Source organism: Stegodyphus dumicola, chromosome 11 (assembly GCF_044657685.1).
Source record: "Stegodyphus dumicola isolate Sdum_Otavi_A_Nest chromosome 11, ASM4465768v1".
Taxonomy (NCBI): domain Eukaryota; kingdom Metazoa; phylum Arthropoda; class Arachnida; order Araneae; family Eresidae; genus Stegodyphus; species Stegodyphus dumicola.
The window spans coordinates 126,832,320-126,851,499 of record NC_140778.1 but is presented as its reverse complement, the minus strand read 5'-3'; the positions used below and the strand labels follow the sequence as shown (position 1 = coordinate 126,851,499).

At 31.9% G+C, this 19,180-nt stretch overlaps 1 protein-coding gene across 2 annotated transcripts in view; it reads left to right on the top strand.

Moving 5' to 3' along the window:
• The first annotated feature begins 590 nt into the window (after positions 1–590).
• Positions 591–19,180, top strand: part of LOC118197257 (nose resistant to fluoxetine protein 6-like) — a 125,336-nt gene continuing 106,746 nt past the window's right edge. The window contains exons 1-2 of one of the 2 annotated variants that reach the window (XM_085827201.1): positions 591–894; positions 17,362–17,666. In XM_085827201.1, the coding sequence (XP_085683327.1) occupies positions 17,369–17,666 (298 nt within the window). In that variant the 5' untranslated portion in view covers positions 591–894; positions 17,362–17,368. Of the gene's footprint in view, positions 895–8,053; positions 8,761–17,361; positions 17,667–19,180 lie in introns of those variants that run through there. The other variant, XM_085827200.1, reaches the window with a different exon arrangement.

Genomic DNA, 19,180 nt, shown 5'->3' with positions numbered 1-19,180 from the left:
GTTAGAATGTAATCTGAAGTCTTCATACTGCAATGTATTTTTGTTTTATTAATTTTCGAGCAGCTTATACAATTAAATGGCATAAATAATAATAATTAAACTTCTGCAAAATAATAACCTTCATAATTATAAATACAAGTGTATGAATGGCTAATGAATGAACAAGAAATATTATATTTTGAATGCACGAATAGAGTTTGCATTTATTTGGGCACATACGTGCTTTGAAAAGCTGCTTATTTGTAAGAATCAAATGCAAATTTAATCGTGGCTATATTTTTGCAGATACGGAAGTGTCCCTGTGCCCTTTAATTCCTATTTAATTTTGACCTCGAAAATGGCTGTCGACATCATGGAGAACTTCCGATATTCTGCAATGCAAAAACACTGATTGAGATTACTTTGAACACAGAATTTAAGACCTCACGTGCTACCAGCAAACGATTTAGCTTCACGAAGCAAGGGTATCCCACATCTTTCGAATAGCCCAACTTCGTTAACTATGTTCCGGTTATTTGAGCACACGCAATTCCGCAAAAAAAGAAATAATTTTACTACTCACTGACCCGCAAGGCATCACGGGAGCTACAAATGAAATAAACGAGCAGCTAAACACAGCTTTCATTTTCAAGCAAAGAAATTTGCGTCCGGAAAGTTCTCTTACGAAAGACCTTTTAAAGTTGACCAATCATTTGACAGCTTTTTAGTCCTCAAATCATGCTTCTGGTCCGAGCAATCATTAAAGTAAATGACGGCAAGGAAGGCGAATTGTTTCTTAGTTATTCTTCGGAAATTTTTATCTGAACTCTGATTGATTATGTGCAGAATTTTTCAGCATTAATTTTTTTTTTTTTTTTTTTGGAATACAAGATAAAGATAAATCATCTCTTCTTGGTGAGTATTAAACTTTTTACATCTTTTTTAATGCACAATAATTTCATCAAAAATAAGAAGCTTCGAAGATCAAAAGTACTGAGTTATTTTTCCACTTGAGCAAACAAACAATGCTACATGTTGCTACAGAAAAGTGTTTAAGTAATGTAATGGTGTTTTAAATATTGCAATGTATTTTTTGTGATTTTTATATCTGTATATATATATATTTTTTATCTTGTGAATTACCTTGTGTCTTCAGTTACTTATATATTTGTTCCAAAATTTAGAAAATTCACTCAGAGTTAAATTTTATGTTATCCTTAATATAAGAAAAAAATTGTAATAAAATGTGAATTTTTTTATAAATTATTAATTTTCTGTCTTTGCAAGTGGGTAAATAAAAACAAAAAAGAAACAATTTTGTACCAGGCATATAATAACTTATGGTAGAAATGACTTTTATTAATTACAATAATGTATTTTAATTTATATCAGTTGGGTATATTATTATAAAATAAAGTTCTGAAAAGTGTATTGATTCTTGTGTGTATTGATTGATTGATTCTTGTGTGTATTCTTGAGTGTATTGATTAATTTATATCAATTGATATATTATAATGATATATTTAAAATGATAATGTATTTTAATTTATATCAGTTGAATATGTTGTAATAAAATAAAGTCCTGAAAAGTGCTTCGATTATTGATAAGTATTTTAATTTATATCAATTGGATATATTATTCTAATATATCTAATAATAAAGTATTTTAATTTATATCAGTTGGATATATTATTATAAAATAAAATCGTGTAAAGTCTATTATTCTTGAATTGCTCAGTTTGTTAAGAAAATAGAGACTGAGTAAATTCACAACTTAAATTAAAGTTTTCATGTATTGCCGAATGGCAACACTCTGAGAACTGATTATGTGCGAGGCGCTTAGAAACCAAACTGAAATCCCATTTGTCACACGCCTCGGTAGTGGAGAAATGGTTAAGACTTCTGAATACTGTAAGTTCGACCAGGGTTCGATTCCGGCAAAACGGCTCACTGCATGGGTGGTTTTGCTGCTTTTTTTCCCATGTGTAACATGAATATGAGCTAGTTTCCTTAAAATTTTCCACGAAGGCGTCCTGCCTATCAGATCATTAGCCTGCTTTGTTACATTTGAATAACCGAGCTTAACATAATGCTTCGCACATTAACCAACATTTGTCAAGACAAGTGGATGATGCGTCCACGGTAACGTAGTGTAAAAATCTACAAACTTTTCTAACGCCAATCACAATATAATTTAAATGATATTCATGAAACTTTAGAAATATCACCTAGCTTTCTTAAGATAAGACTAATTTTAATAGCTTAGTTTTGATTAAACTATTAATTACAAGTAAAAATCCCAATTTCTTTTTTTGCTGGAATGTGACTTTTATTCCTTCCTTTTAAAGATTTACCAGTGGCCGAGCTGTTAAAGTCGCTAAACACTGGTAGTTCGATCCGGAATTCGAATTTCGGGGAACAGGCTGGCTGCATAGACGTTTTCGTAGTCGTCCCCATGTGTAACGCGTATATGAGCCAGTTTCCCTTAGAAAGTCTTGCACTAAGGCATCCCTCCCCTTAGGCAGATAACCCTCGAGTGCTTTGCTGTTTTTAAATAAACCAAACATTCCTTCTGAATTTTACATCCAAATTGTAAACCATTTTTTTTAAAGCTTAAATTGTAAATCAAAGGTATATGTTTTAAATTTACAAAAGTAAACCGACAGGGCATGTTGTCTGTAGGGAACAGAGAAGAATTAAAATATTGTGACTTTAATAGCTTCGATATTTGTATCGAAAGCTGCTGATAAATCGAGAAGTTCTGAATTCTAACTCTGGTAGAAATAAAATTGTTTTACAGTTTTCCGATGACCAGGAATAAGAGCTAATTTCATAATCTTTATTATTTGGAGTTTAATATGATATAGTCAATAACATTTGTTGACGTTTCCTATATTTTTCCCTTCAGGTGTGCTCTAGCTATGTTGAGTTAATCTTCCTGAAATGGAGGTTAAATTTCTAATTTATAGTCCAAAGGGACTTTGTTCATGAGGGACTATAATTTTCGTTTTGCGATTTTGCGTCGAATCACTATAAACGGCGTATCACTTTTCAAATTGTTGCCACCAAACGTTAGAATCACGCATTATATTTGAAAAAATTAAACAATGAAAAATCTGCATAAATGTATGTATGTTTCTCGCATTGGGATAAAACAACGGTACCTAGAGCCATCCAATTTTGAATGACGTAATCCTACTGCGAATATGTGCATCTGAAAGCCCAAATTTGAAATTTGGAACTTGTTTTATTATCGATTTCATATTTTGTAAAACTTGTAATTTTTGATTAACAAACTGAACGATTTAAAAGCGAGCAATGGCAACACTCCACGGAGGGAAAAAAAAAAAAACATTTTTATCTCCAGAGCGCGGAAATTCTAAAGATACGCTCATTTAAAAATTATTTTGCGACATGGCTGTTGAACTGAATTTTATGGATTAAGTGCAAAGAATATAATATTTAATAAAGAAAGGTGATACACAAGCGTTAAAAAATCGCCCCTTTGGACTATTTAGAATCTGAAACCTTTCAGAATTCTTTTTTTATTTATTTATTTTGAGCGTGTATATTACTTTTTTAAACCTAACCGCCCAAATTCATCTTAGAATATAAATTCAATATCAAATAATGATAACGTACGTATGTGTGAAATATTTCAATATAAATGAATGGTAGAAGAGTGTGAAAATTAGTTTCAAAGATAGAGAAACCATTTTAAATAAAGCGGTATGAAAAAAATAAACGCAGATTTCTTTTAGAAACGGATAACAATAAAATATGAATTTTCCGAGTCAAAGTACTTAGCTCTTTTACTGTAACATGTTAGCTTCTCCCATTACAGGCACGTGTTTGTAAACGTGCACCATCATCTAATCTCTCAAAAAGGCTACTTTAGGAAATTAAAAAAAAAAAAAAAAAAAAAAATTAAGCTAAAGGTCAACAAAAGCGTAAAAGAAGGAAGAGAATCTAGGAAGACAAAGGGGAAATAAATGAACAAGGACAATGTAGAGTGAGATCAACAGGATCATGTAATTTTTTTCAGAAAAGAGGTGAAAAGCTATTGTGTTCTTTGGCACTACCGTAATTAATGGTTGAGATTTTTATTTGTTTGTTGTTAGAAGCCGAAAAGCGGTTTCTGAGATAAATGTTTATCGGATGTATGTGCATGTCTTTAGGGAAAATGTAGTTTCCGGTGAAATGTCGAGAAACAGTGATGATGTGAGAATTTTAGCTTGTGAAAAACGCAATTTTTCAATATCTTTGTTTTCTTAGATATACAAGACATGATAATGAACTAATATCCCTTTTGCGACATTAAAACTGGTCGTTATTGAGCCACTAATGATTTGACAGTGTGGTACTTTGCGAGTCAAATAATAAATATACTTTACCAGCTTTTTTATGCGTTATTTAAATGTCTGGTGTCCAGTTCATGTATCGTTACTGAAGTTATCACTAGCCAGTGTGACGCGTTTTGCGATGCCGGACACAATCCGGCGCTTGTCGTAAGAGAAATAATGGGATTTTGATTTCAGATTAGCGCACAGCTTCTTTCTGGAAACTTCTGAATAACTTCCTAAATCATAGATAGAACAGGCTGGGTATTTGAGCTCGAAGTGAGCTCTTAGTTAAAGTAGTTTGTTATAGAATAGGTTCTTGTTGTAACCAATCTCTTTTGTCTTGCAAAGGTCAGCACAACCCTACGATATTCTTCGTGGCAAGAAGACCTATGCGCATGTCTTTGCCAAGAGCCTTCAGCATCATACGAGTGGCAGCCCGAATTTTCAGCTCAGTTCTGAGAGAAAACATACCGGAGCAACGGGTCCGAGAATCTCCCCTCATTCTTTTTCTACCACCGCCTCTCGAGAGCACTTTCGGCTCGCCGCATATGTAGAGCGCCATCCTGCCGCCCAGACACTGTATATTTACAACATGCTCGAACTCGGGCCTTTCAGTACGACGGCAGTCAAAGGCACTAATCACTATACCGGTAAGACGCAATTATAGAACAGGTCTGTTGACAAAGAGATCAATACTATTTTTGTTCTTTAGTCCCTTACCACTGATGAGAAGTAACTGCAACTTTTTGGGGTTGATAGAAATCTTATAATGATGATAACGTTTACGAAATTTCAAGTTAGCATCATCATATCCTGGAACTTCTAGACCAAGGTTTGTACTTCTGGACTGCAGTATTTTTAACGTTTTCGGGTTGTTCTTTTTGTTATTATGTGAAAGATGTAAATTTCTTGGTATCAAACATATAGGAGAAATACCGATATCTTTCATAAGAGAAGAACAAATTGGTAATCACTGATTTCTACAAGAAGCAGAATGCCAATTATTTATCAGAAATATTACGTGCTTCATAAACCATACATAAAATTAAATCTGTAATTCTGTAATAGTACCACCCACTGAAGATCAATAGCATCAGCTTTTAATATGATTGTCTTTATTGTGAATAAAATAATTAACAAGATTTAAATTTGAAAAAAGCAAATAAATTAATTAAATTAAATTAAAATATTCTGCATCTTCTTCCGAGACATATGGAAGGGAGTACGAGTAGATGTAAAATTCTTTCTGAAAATAATTTGTGGCGTTATAAATGAAAATTTGTTGTTACTATAGGTGAGGCCTACCTACGTTTGAATGACTGTAATAGAAAAGGAGCAGATTATTAATTTGCTACCGTAATATTGTAAAACAGACGAGATAGATTCGAAAACTTAGTTTAAAAAGCTGGAACGTTTTGAAATTTCAGTAAAGGTTTTATAGTTAAAGATTGGCTTTTAAGCAATAAAAAAGGAGCCGAAATGTACAAATAAATTCTGTATACATACAGAATTATTTGTTTTGAATATATACAGAATTATTTTTATTTAAGCAGAATTTATTTGTTTTGATTATAATCAAAACATCGTTTTAACTCTCATATTTTAAACCCAAACCAACTTTGTTCTTTTACAATGTAAAATATGTTAAATTTCAATAAGACCATAAGTTATCTCTTAATACTTATGATTAAATTTGTGTAGAGATGGGGAAGAAAAGCAAGGAAAAAAAAGAGACCGCTGCCTTTTCACATATTCCAACAATCTAGATGTGGCACCGATGAATTACTGTGCTTTCGAACTTTTAAGAACCATACATTCTATTCGTTGATCACAGACGATTCTCGGACAACTGAAAATAACACAAGAGGAATGATAAAATATTACCACACTACAATTAAGAAATATCTTTTCGTCTTAGAAATTCAGAGTGCAGGTTGGTATGTAAGAGAAAGAATTACTGAACTTAGTATTTAAGAGATAACTTTACTTTGAAAAAATTTTTTTCTTCATCATTTTTAATCGTTCCGAAAACGCGCGAACGCTCTTTTTATATGCAATTTAGTTCACTAAAATTAGATCATTTCTTTAGACAGTATTTTACTCTAAAGATTTTCTGATTCCACATTCCGAAGATAACAAGGTGAAATAATCATAGTTTACGAATAGTTAAATAATTTGCCTGCTTATTAAAATTGTTCAAAAATATGCGAACATTTGTGTAGTTCTAAAAATATTAATCGTAAACAATTTACATTAATTATGAAGTTTAATTTAAGACTCGAAAAGTGGTTTTGTTATGTCGTATACAATGTGTTACGAATTTTTAGATTTGAGAAACTGCAATACTTTCACCGATCAAAACGGGCATTTATTTACCCAGCATTTTACCGAACGAATAAGAATCCCTGAAAACTAATAGTTCACAGAGAACTGATTCTTTAAGTAGAATGATTTATTGGACCAGTCTCTCTTTCTCTCTCTCTCTCTCTTTTTTTTTTTTTTTTTTTCTGTATGTGTGTGTGTGTCACACCTTGTGTTCCCAACGGTGAAACATTTATGTTCAACTATTTCTTCCTATTGTCATGTGAATTAAATTCCGAACTGAAAGACACTTCGAAGACAGGTGATACCTTTTCACGTTGTTTGTTAACGACTGAGCTCTTTAAAGCGATCTGTTCTGTCAACAGGTACCTAATTGCCTAACTTTGATGCTTTGGTTGCATATTCTGGTTTGCAGCGGGAATCAATTGCCTAACTTATGCAAAGGTATGTAATTTTAATAGAATAAATATTATTAATTAACTAGTGGGCTACGGCCAAAGCAAAATTTATAAGTTCTGTGTACACCTGAAAAGAAAATGTATAAAACCATTTTAATATCAATGAAATCAGTTCATTCTTTCCATGCAACAACCAATTCGTAAATAATTCTTTTTTGTTATCAAACCAGGAAACAAGAACTTTTGACACTATAGATTAATACGTATAAGTAGGACGTCATGGTTTAAATTTAATGTAATACAATTCGAAAAGTGATACGCCGTTTATCGTTTGGACAGAAAATACCAAATGAAATTAATAATCCTTCTGGGCTAACGCCTTTTGGGCTAATAACAACTTTCTCTCAATATCAATAAAAGAATTAACGTGGTAATTACGTACATATCGTGTCAATTACCCTAACCGGAAACAACAAAAAAAAAAGTTGCCAACAGTAGCTTTTATTCAAAACTCTGACATTAACGGAAAATTTTTGACATACAATGACGTCACATGCAAGCGCGTGCTTTCTTGAACGTCAGGATATGATTTTATATAATAGTATGTGTGATGTTTGGCAATGCCATTTTTATTTGACATTTTGTAAAAGTTACAAATTTTTGATAAATAAACTCTACTATTTAAAAGCGAGCAGTGGCAATACTTTTCGAAATAAAACATTTTTAGCTTCAGCCCGCGAGACTGTTGCCACTCGGAAAAATGAGTGCAAAAATTACCGTTTCAGAGTTTTTAATGAATATCTCGGTTGATTAAAGTCGCACAAAGATGAAAATGGTCGAAATAGCTTTCCACGAAATTTTGGAATATATCGAAACTCAATTCCGTGCCGTTCCGGACAAGAAATTTGCAAAATGTTTCGATGATTTTAATTGTGTGAATAACAGTTCAATGCATCTGCTACAAAGAAGATATCAACTGGAATTTATTTGCGCATATCTTACTTAATTAAGATTAAGATGAAAAATTACGCTAACCTGAAACTCAAAATATATATTTCTAACGAAATTTGTAACTTATATGGCTTCAGGATATCCTTCTTTTACTGAAGTAAGATGCAGAAGGGTAACGTGAAGGCTTAAGTTTCTTTTCCTGGGCAGGAAAAAACGATTTATTAATTATCACTGAGGAAAAAAACTCCGGCTTAGCAACAGATTAAAAAAAAAAGTTGAATAATTCCTTTTTCGAAGCCAGTTACATCACAGTAAGTGCATCGTTGAAGACAGTTCCGGTTTCGGCGTTTCCAAGTTTCCAAGTTTTACATTTGAGCCCTCCTTTCTCTCTGAGTCAACAAAACAGAATGTTAGTAAGGAAGAAAAAATATTTCTTGTGTGAAAGTTTTACAAAATGTAAGCAATTTAGGGCAGGTCTCTGTGATCTAATAATTCCTATACTGACAGATTTTACGAATGTGTTTTCTAAGTAAAATCTTAATATTTTATTTCAAATTTTATACTTTTCATTTATGGAATACATCAAGAAGCTTTCGATAAACTTCATTGTTTCAAAGAAACTACTAAATGAGAAGTATGACCAGATAAAATGTGATTTTCTACGAACAGCCGCTGGTAGAATTTATAAAATATTTAAATTTTTGATGTTTGCTTTTTAACTGTTATGGTATCTGCCTTGTGTAAATCGATGCACCCATTTTTGATAGGTGAGTTTTTATGAGATTTTCTTCCTTTTTTAAGCTGTATTGTTTCCCTTTTAATAAAATTAAACAGCAAGGTATAATACTTTTAAATAATTTTTCTTTTAGAAGATACAGATATAAGTAATCAGCTGTTAAAATGTGCTCAATTTAATTTGTCATTTGTTATACATTTTCAAGTATTAGTTTGTAGTGCTTAAAGATATCGTAAACAGAAATCTCAACTAACGAAACTGAGTTCTCTAATTAATTCGCAATTTTAAGTTCGACTTTCTACTAAAATTTGTATAAGCAGGATTTCGAAATATTGTAACAATATTTTACTTAAATTTTTGCTTTAAACTGCACACATCCGTTTAACTTCTTTAGAGGTGAAATCGCAAAATTCAAAAGTTTGATGCTTCTATTAACAATTCTCTTGTCAGACTTATTTCGAAATATAGTTAAATAACTGCCTGCTTTTAAGAAAACGTCTTACATAATTTTATTTTTAAATTTCTTTAGAATTATCGATCAATTTTCTGTAAACCAGATCAGAGACTTTCTATAGAATTCTTTAGAACTTAAGATATAGAGATTCTACAAAGCTGTGTATAGATATTCTATAAAGACATGTGCAAAAAATTTTTGATCCCATCAAAATTTATTCAGAATTTCTAAATATCTTAAATATAGAATATGTATAAAATGAACTAAAAGAATTATACCGAAAATATTAGATTCAGGTTTTAGAAAATGGAGTCATAGTTATGAAAAATTCTAAACAAGTTTCCTTGCTTTGATTTTCTATTTCTGCAGAAACTTTTGAGGGTTTAAAAGCATTAAGAAAGTTAGTATAGTTTTGTTTTGTGGTTAAAAAGGAAGAATTTGTTCAGTTACTGTATGCTCTTCTCATTTTATAGCTTAGTTAGAAAGTTAATTGAACGAGATTAAACGATAGTTTATTTATCATTTACGTGATAAGATTTACAAAATAATGCCCATAATGTATAACAAAAATTAAATGGCAACAGTCGATAGAATTCTAAATGGATTTAAGAACGTATTTAATTCATTCATTAATTGTACTTCTATGACAGCTAGATGAAACGGACTTAATGTCCCATTTTTTAATGAGAAAAATCTCTTCATATTTCTTAGAATTCTAAATGTTTATTGTTGAGTTTGTATTTAGTGAAAAGTGAATATCCTTATGTTAACGTGATAATATACCGGAAAGTTATATAAACTAGCCCGTCGTTTTTATTTACAGCTTTAGAGAATTAAATTTTCATTTTTAAACAGAATTTTTTAAACTAAGTTTCAAAATGATTTATGACATGAAGGCGATGGAATGGTAATAAAAATTTTGGAACCAGATGGGTAATATTTTTTTTTTTTTTTTTGATAAAATGTTTCAATATGATTTTGGTTCAGGAAATATTTCAATAAAAAGAAAATACTTTTTAAATAATAATTAAGTGTAATTAAAATTTAGAAACTATTTCTCATATTAGGAATATATATATACAATAATTGGATGAGTTAATTTCAGGAATCATAGTTTTATAATCAACAGCATAATTTTTTTATTAATATCAGGATTTAATTTGGTTTCAAGATTTTACGGCATTTAATTTTTGTATTATATGAACAATACTGAACAAAAAATCACACAAAATGTTACATAAGTTTAGAAACTATCGAAAATTGAGCTGAAGAGAAAGAGGTAAAAATTTCCAATAAAAAATTACTGCACTTATGAATAAAAATACATATTTTTAATTTTTGATATCCCATAGCAAAATTTGTTTTGATTACATTGTGAGAATTTTGCGGATTTCTATAGAATGAAGTTCTATAAAAGGCATAAAATTTCTATATGACTTTTCGAAGTAAAAAATGTATAGAATTCTATTCTGTGAAAGCGTTACTTAATTTCTTCAGAATTTTATAAAGAAGTAATTATACAGAAGATTACTTATAAAGTTTCACAGGAATTTTTATACAGCGTTTTTATAGCAGCCTTTATAAAAATTTTTGGTAAGGGTAATTCATGTAATCATGCTATCAACTTATAACTGGTGTAATTTATAGTTTGTTTTTCGTACTGTGCGGTGAATCATTTCTCACTAAAATTTGCGAAAATCACCTTCTCTATATATGTGATCGCAAACATGTTTTTACATTAACGAGCGGTGACTCCATATTTGTGACATGTAGTTGAAAAGGAAAGTTTATTAGCCCAAAGGGCGTTAGCCCAGAAAGGCTATTAATTTCGTTTTGGCATTTTGCGTTGATTCACTATAAACGGGGAATCCTTTTTAAATTGTTACCACCAAGCATTAGACCCCGGTATTATATTTAAAGAAATTAAATAATGAAGAATTTGCATAAGTGTATGTATGTTTCTCGCATTCTGATTAAACAATTACCTAGAGCTGTTCAATTTTGAATAATGTACGTGTCCACACGAATATGGCTTTTGAATCCATATTCGATCCATCCAGATTTTGAATTGAAATAAATTCCAAATCTGGATGCCCAAATTTGGAATTTGTTTTATTATCTATTTCATATTTTGTAAATTTTTCAGTTATGAATATTTATGAATTTTTGATTAAGAAACTTAAAGATTTCAAAGCGAGCCATGGCAACACAGTATTGGGGTGGAACACTTTTATCTGCAGCTCGCGAGACTGTGCATCGAAAATTCTAAAGACATGCTCTTTTAAAATTATTTTGTGATATTGCTGTTGAATTGGATTTTATGGTTTAAATGCGAAGAACATGATATTTAATAAATAAAGGTAACACACGAAACGTAAAAAAAAATTAAAAAAAAAAAAATCTGAAATGTTTCAGATTTTAAATTACGTCCAAAGGGGCGTTTTTTAACATTTTGTGTGTTACCTTTCTTTATTAAATATCATGTTCCTCGCACTTAAACCATAAGATCCAGTGCAACAGCAATATCGCAAAATAGTTTTAAAACGAGCATATCTTTAGAATTTACGATACAGAGACTCACGCGCTGGAGATAAAAATGTTTTTTCTGCACAACGTTGCCATTGCTCGCTTTCAAATCCTTGAGTTTGTTAATCAAAAATTCGTCAAAGTTTTAAAAAATAGGAAATCGATCATAAAACAAATTTCAAATTTCAAATTTGGTCTTCGACATGCTCATATTCGTTGGAGGATTACGTTATTCAAAATTCGATGACTCTATGTACCGTTGTTTTATCACAATACGAGAAATATACATACATTTATGCAGATTTTTCATTATTTAATTTCTTCAAATATAATGCAGGACTCTAACATTTTGTGGCAACAGTTTGAAAAGTGAACCGACATTTATGAGTCCGACGCAAAATGCCAAAACGAAACTAATAGTCCTTCGGGATTCAAATCCCTTTGGACTAAAAAGGTTAAAAAACGTTAAAAAATATAAAATTTTAAACTTTCAGATTTGTTTTTTAATATTTTTATTCTTTCGTTAAGCAATAGAACTTTGCAGAAAAGTTCTGTATTGAAAGTACTGAGCGTCTAAATCTCAGTCTGACGATGTTCTTAACGGCTTTAGAAGTGTTTTCAAAAGCTTTTAAACTGTCACATTACCTCACGTTGAGATATCATTATTGTATGATTCAGCTGCACTGACTTTGCTATTGCCGAATGAAATATAATATTCTTAATATATTTTTTCAAACTTTATAAGTTCTTCGTAACCCTTATTCTGTTTGCAAAGAGTTGCTATTCAGCAAAGCATAAAATTAAAAAAAAATTTTCGAATTTAATTCCTTAATTTTCTAAGATATTGAAAATTAATAAACTCACTTTTTGGATGATTTAGACTGTTTTCTTGTTTTTAATAATATATATATTTAATTTCCTCATAAATTAAAATATGATCAGCGGTATTATTTCTATTATTAAATAATGATAATAAATAAATGTGCCGAATTTTGAGTACATGTTGTCCTCCACTAGTAACAAGTGCATGTTGAAGGCGGAATTGACCAAATTCAAATTGCATTTTTCATGTCTCGAAAGCGCGACTTAGGATATATATTAGATTTACATATAGCATTGTTCTAACATAGGTATTTTGACACAAAATCGGGCTTTTTCTGAAATAACGTACCAATTTTTTTCCATATTTCAATTCTACAACTCAAATTATGCCTACATATTAAATTTTGTAAAATTTAGACGAAATTTGGGGAGAAATTCAAAATTTATCATGGCGCAATTTTTTGAGTTTGCGCCAAGAATAATTCACTTGGCGAACTTCTTAATATGTGGCAACCAATTTTTCTTCCCCTTCCATTATGCCGAAGCGGAAAAAAAGGTGCCTCGTTCCTACCTTTATACATTGTGCATGAGAAGGAAAGAAGTCCCATCGTTTCTACCATGGAGGTAGGAAACTACTACTACTTACTTCCTACCTCGATGGTTTCTACTGCCAAATAATTTTAGCAAAAGTAAACCACATTTGTTGTTTTATCGCTTTCAACAAATATGCCAAACTTCAAAACGCGCTAATATATAAATCCACGTATATCTTCGGGAATTTTGAATAAAAAACTGTAATTTTTTTCAGGTATGCTTAAAAATACTTCTACTTTAAGATGATGGTAAAAATTTTATAGATTATAGTTCACAAATATTTTTGAAAATTTTATAAAAATTATTTAAAAATACAAATTTAAAAAATCATAAGAAATGGGTGAATTTTATTTGGAATGAACCTAAATTTCGAAATGTCAAAAGAAGAATCAAATAAGTTTAATAAAAAAGAGAAATCAATAAATATATGCCTGCCAAGCTCAATTAACATTGAGGAGCTAACATTTTGAGAGCTAGTTTTTTTTAAAAAACTGCTCGTGCGATTTTTACAAAACTTGGTAGGTTGGCGTAATTTGAGTCGTAGAACTCAAATATGGAAAAAAAATTCGTATGTTATTTCAGAAAAAGTCCGGTTTTGTGTCATAATACCTATATTTGAAAAACGCTATATATAAATCTAATACATATCGGGCCCACCAGCGGCCGAGCGGTAAAGTCGCTGAACACTGGTAGTTCGGTCCGAGGTTCGAATCCCGCGAACGGGCTGGCTGCATGGGCGTTTTCGTGGTTTTCCCCATGTGTAACGTGTATACGAGCCAGTTTCCCTTAGAAAGTCCTCCACGAAGGCATCCCTCCTCTTAGGCAGATAGCCCTCGAGGCTTTGCCATACTCACACACACACACACACACTAATACATATCGTAAATCGTGCTTTCGAGACATGAAAAACGCAAGTGTCTTTTTTTTCGTAGTGTACGTATGTACGTACGTATGTACGTACGTGTATATATGTACGCACACGTATACATAAATGCATGCTTGCACACATTTCTGAATTCTGCCTCGATTACAGGAAAAGTACAATTTCTTTTTCTTTTTTAATTTTCCAAACGTAGTGTTTGAAATGATAATACAAGTTTAATATTCCTCAGTAATGTTTTCGTAATTCTACTTAAAAGGTTTTTGTTTAGTCTTGAATTTTTCTGGCATATTCTTATTTAACAAGCTAACTAATAATCGTTTTTAATAATTTAATAGTTTGACTTTTGCATAGTCGGCTAAATCAAAATATATTCTTTCAAATGAAGATTGCTTTTAAATTTCTTAACTTATTTTACCCCCCCCCCCCAAATTAGGCTTTTTTGTTAATATTAATTATAATGACAAATTTTTAACTCGAAATGGTACTTTCGTTTTAAACGAAAACCATTGGCGAATATCATTTAAGTTTTATTTTGGACGGAAAATATTTAGCCGTTGCCCTTAGGATGGCGTTATCATTTGATCCTTACTTTTTCTTCCACGTGAAGGATTCGAGATGACGGTGAGATGGTCCTCGATGTTTTTTATTTCGCTATTTTGTACTTTCCTTGATGCGTTTTATAATCTGCGTCTGCCTGCCAATTCGAAAATCAATGAAATTGTACATGTAGTCTCTTTGGCAGTGATATCTGTCTTGTAACCCATGTAATATTCGAAAAAAAAAAAAAAAAAAGGTCCATTTTTAATGTTTTTTTTTTTATTTCGTTCATATGACAACTACGATCGACGGCCACCACAAGAAATGTTTCTTTTATTTTGCAATAAATGCCCCCAAATAGCCATTGGGGTTAGAAATATCCATATCCCCAAATATCCATTATTCTTCCAGCACTAGTTTTATTTCTTGTGAACGTGTTTTCATCGATTTCCACAATGCAATTGACGCTTCAAGTCATTTTCTGCTTCCACTATTTCAAGAACCGTAAATAATTATTTCAGTCAACAACCGTTTCATCACCATTCTTAATAGCTTCTGGCAAAAATTCACCGACGCTCGTTTTTCACCCAGCAATAAATGAATCGTAAAGCTGTTGCATGCTCAGCTTCGACTCAAATCCTTCGAATGTTTTAAGCATTTATGCCGTGAATTTCGACTTGTATTCTAGCACTTCTCAACACGTGCGCATATTGCACTCCCAGTAAGTGCGTCCTTGCAATACACTGCTTAAAACAATAAGGGGAGATTGTGAGTCCGGTGTGAAATAACACTATATTCGGCAACAGTTTTAACAAAAATTTGATGGAAGAAGTTGAAACTTCTTCTATCTAGTGAACAAAAAATTGTTTTTCAAATTTTGTTTGTGACTTTTGTTTTGTTTGTTGACTTTTGTTTTTGTTTGTTTGTGAAAAACTGTACGTTTTAGATAAGGTGTGAAAGCGACTTGCAGCATTCTTTCTGCGGGAGGAGATTAAAAATAAATTACACACCTTGAATGTTTTGTAACAATGAATACAATACCTCAACAAGATGACTTGGCTGAATCGGTAGCCTGGAGGGCCATCGATTATTTAGAGGCGGATCAAATGCAATCCTTTGCAGCAGAAGCGTTAGGAGTTTCTTTAAGTGTCATTTCCATAATACGGAATCGGAAATGTTTGCCGCAGATCGGGAGAAAGTCGTACGCCTGCAACAACACAAAATGAGGATAAAGACTTAACCGCCAGAAGAACTCGCACTATAAACGCCACTTTCTTGCAACAACACTTTCAGAGGGCTACTGGTACCAGAATTTCGACTCAAATTGTTCGAAACCGACTCCATCTCGCAGACCTATGGTTTGTGTTTCGTTGACACAAGACCACCGTGCTGCCCACAGAAGGCAGACACAGAAGCATCCCAGATCGGAACGAGATGAATGGAGCAACGTGCTGTTCACAGACGAGCCCCGCTTTAGTGTACAAGCTGACAATAGGGAGAAACTGGTACACGAAACACCCCTGGATTTGGCCATGAAATTGTCCGATTTGGCGAAGGCGGAGTGATGGTCTGGGATGGTATTTCTATCGATATCCGCTTTGACCTGCATATAATCAGGAATGGAGCACTGATGTCTCAGAGATATAGGGATGAGATTCTCAAACCTAATGCGGTCCTTTACACTTCAGGAATCAGGGATGAATTCATTCTCATGGGTGATAACCCCACCTCGTGCTTAGCTTGTGGACAATTTCCTTTTCGACGAAAGAATCCTTCGAACGGATTCGCCAGTATACTTCCCAGATATGAATCCAATAGAATAGGTTTGGGACATTTTAAGAAGAAGGGTTGCTAGTCGCTTACCCCCCCCCAGAAACAATTCAGCGGTTGATAAGCTTTCTTCTACCCAAATGGAAGAAAGTACCCGAGTGATTACATAACTATACCCTTTTATTACGTGCGACATTGCTTTCGATCAAGGGAAACCATACCTCTTATTGAAACTCATTTCTATGCGAGAGATCACTTTTTTTTGTATAAAAAAATATGTACAAATGGTGCATTTTTTTATTTATAGATAGATATCGTAGGTGTGCAACATTGCTTTCGATCAAAGGAAACCATACCTCTTATTGAAACTCATTTCTATGCGAGAGATCACTTTTTCTTTGTATAATATGCAGAAATGTTGCATTTTTTGTTTACAGATAGATATCATCAAAAATGATTTAATTGTTCCTCATTAGTTGCTTCTTTCCCTTTTCTCATATCTTACAACACCTATACATCATATATCAGTCACTAAAACAATACCTCATCCGCAGCTTTAATCCAAAATCATAATATGCCCTAAGTGTTTTGGGCAGTGTGTAACTCCAACGGCTGCTAAAGTTTGCAATATTATAAAGTCTGCAACTGTTGATTGTTCTGTATAATCGTTATGGAATGTTATATTGATTTATTCTGACATTTATCTGATATGATATTCTTCACGAAACTCTTCACGAAAATAAATTATAATTCATAAAATTTACCAGAGGAATAATGCAGTATTATGAAATTTCTTAGGTACAGTCCTTATCTATGTATCCATATATTACCAAATATTAATGCATTATTTTCTGCGCAAGTATGAATTTAATTCTTACAATAAATTTGAATAAAAAAAGGTAAAAATTATGCTAACAAAAATTGAGATTGCAGTAGAATTACTAAGATATATATATATACTATGAGAGTTATTCGTCATATTTAATATTTGATTTTGCTAATTACCAGTCATGGAATAAATAATAAATATGTCTCCCATTTTCTAGCTCCACGATGCATTTCAACATCAACATCGCATTCTTCACGTTATATGCATTCTTATTATCACATTCTGTGGTGGGATTCACAAGCAAGACTACTGCAAAGTATGAAACAACAACTGAGGAGTCGCTCAGGCCCGATCTGCAGGTCTATGAAAAGTTCCTCAAGAATTTTACAAATACTGCTGTGAAACGTGCCTTGCCGGCCATGGTACGATTGATGGGAAATGTGAACATATCATCGAGTTGTATGTCAAGTTTGCTCAAGTATGTCATATCTCTGAAGCAGATCAAGGTCTGGGCAATGCGAAGTAAGCACAATTTGTTTCTTCTACAAATATTATCCTATTTTAATTTATGCTCTGCAGTATATTAATTATTAGCCCAAAAAGGAAATAGTCTCAAATGGGATATTAGTTTCGAAGCGAAATTTTTCACTGAATCATTTTTCAATCTGTTGCCACCAACTATTATCGCCCTGTATTATATTTAAGGAAATTAAATAATGGAGAATCTGCATGAATTCAATGCATGTTTATCGCATTGTGAAAAAGCAACGGTACCTATAGCCATCAAATTTTGGATAACGTAGTCTTCCACCCGAACTTCGACGCCTGGAATTCCGAATTTTGAATTTAGAATTTGGTTTACTGTCTATTTCATATGTTGTAAAACTTTAAGAAATTTTTGATTGACAAACTCAACGATTTCAAAACGAGCAGTGGCAACACTGTCCGAGGAAAAACATTTTTATTTCCAGTGCACAGGACTGTCTAGTGAAAAATTTAAAGATATGCTGTTTATAAATATTTTGCGATTCTGCTGTTGAATCGAATTTTATGTGACATAAGCGTCAAGAACGTGATATTTAATAAATAATGTAAAGACACAAAATATGAATAATAAAAAGACAATAAAAGAGATTGTAAAGCCATCGTAGTAAGTAAACTGAACTGAGAAGAACTGAAATTAAACTTTAAAAAATCTGATGTGTACACCACATGACTTCCTTGTACGGAATATTAAATTATACGTATTTTTTTCTTGAATTTCATTTAACTTATTAGATTGGATTAAACCTACTTTCGCCGACAGCGCACAAACCACAATAGAATAAATGCATTTTTTAAAATTCACTTTGTTTACCATAGCGACACTCTGGCGCTAGGTTTACTTAACAGTATTATATTTCATTCATATTATAACTCAGAATGCACAAAATTTATATCATTTAAAGAATTATCTAATCGTTGCCACATGTTCTATTCAAATACTATAACAAAGCTAGAACGATGTATAAAAGAAATTAAGCAAACAAAACGAAAAAGAAACAGTTTTTCACAGACGATTGAGGATTTCTCATTCAATTAATTCAGTTTTCACTTCGCGACAAGGCAAAAATACATAAAAACTCAAAATATCTGCATTAAAAATTACGAAGTAAATCTTAAATACTTATTTCCTCGAAAAAATTCCAGAAAGGATTAAGCATGATTTAATTCGCAATAATAAATGAAGGCGTTATTTTTGTGTTGCGAAGCTTAGTGTCTCTAGATTGGCAACAAATCTACAATTCTGCTGTTTCAAATGTAAACAAATATGCCCGCCATGTTATTTAAAACTTAACCGCACTTAAACAGCTTTTAAATTGTTGATAATTGTACAAATATTGCTTCCAGAATTACGAAAGGCATAAAAACTTTAACCGGAAGATTAAAACAACAAAATTCAATCATTTTTAAAGCAAAAAATGTACAATATACAAATATATAAGAGTAAAGTAACTGAGATCACTGAGCCGGGTAACAGAGTGGATATATTTATA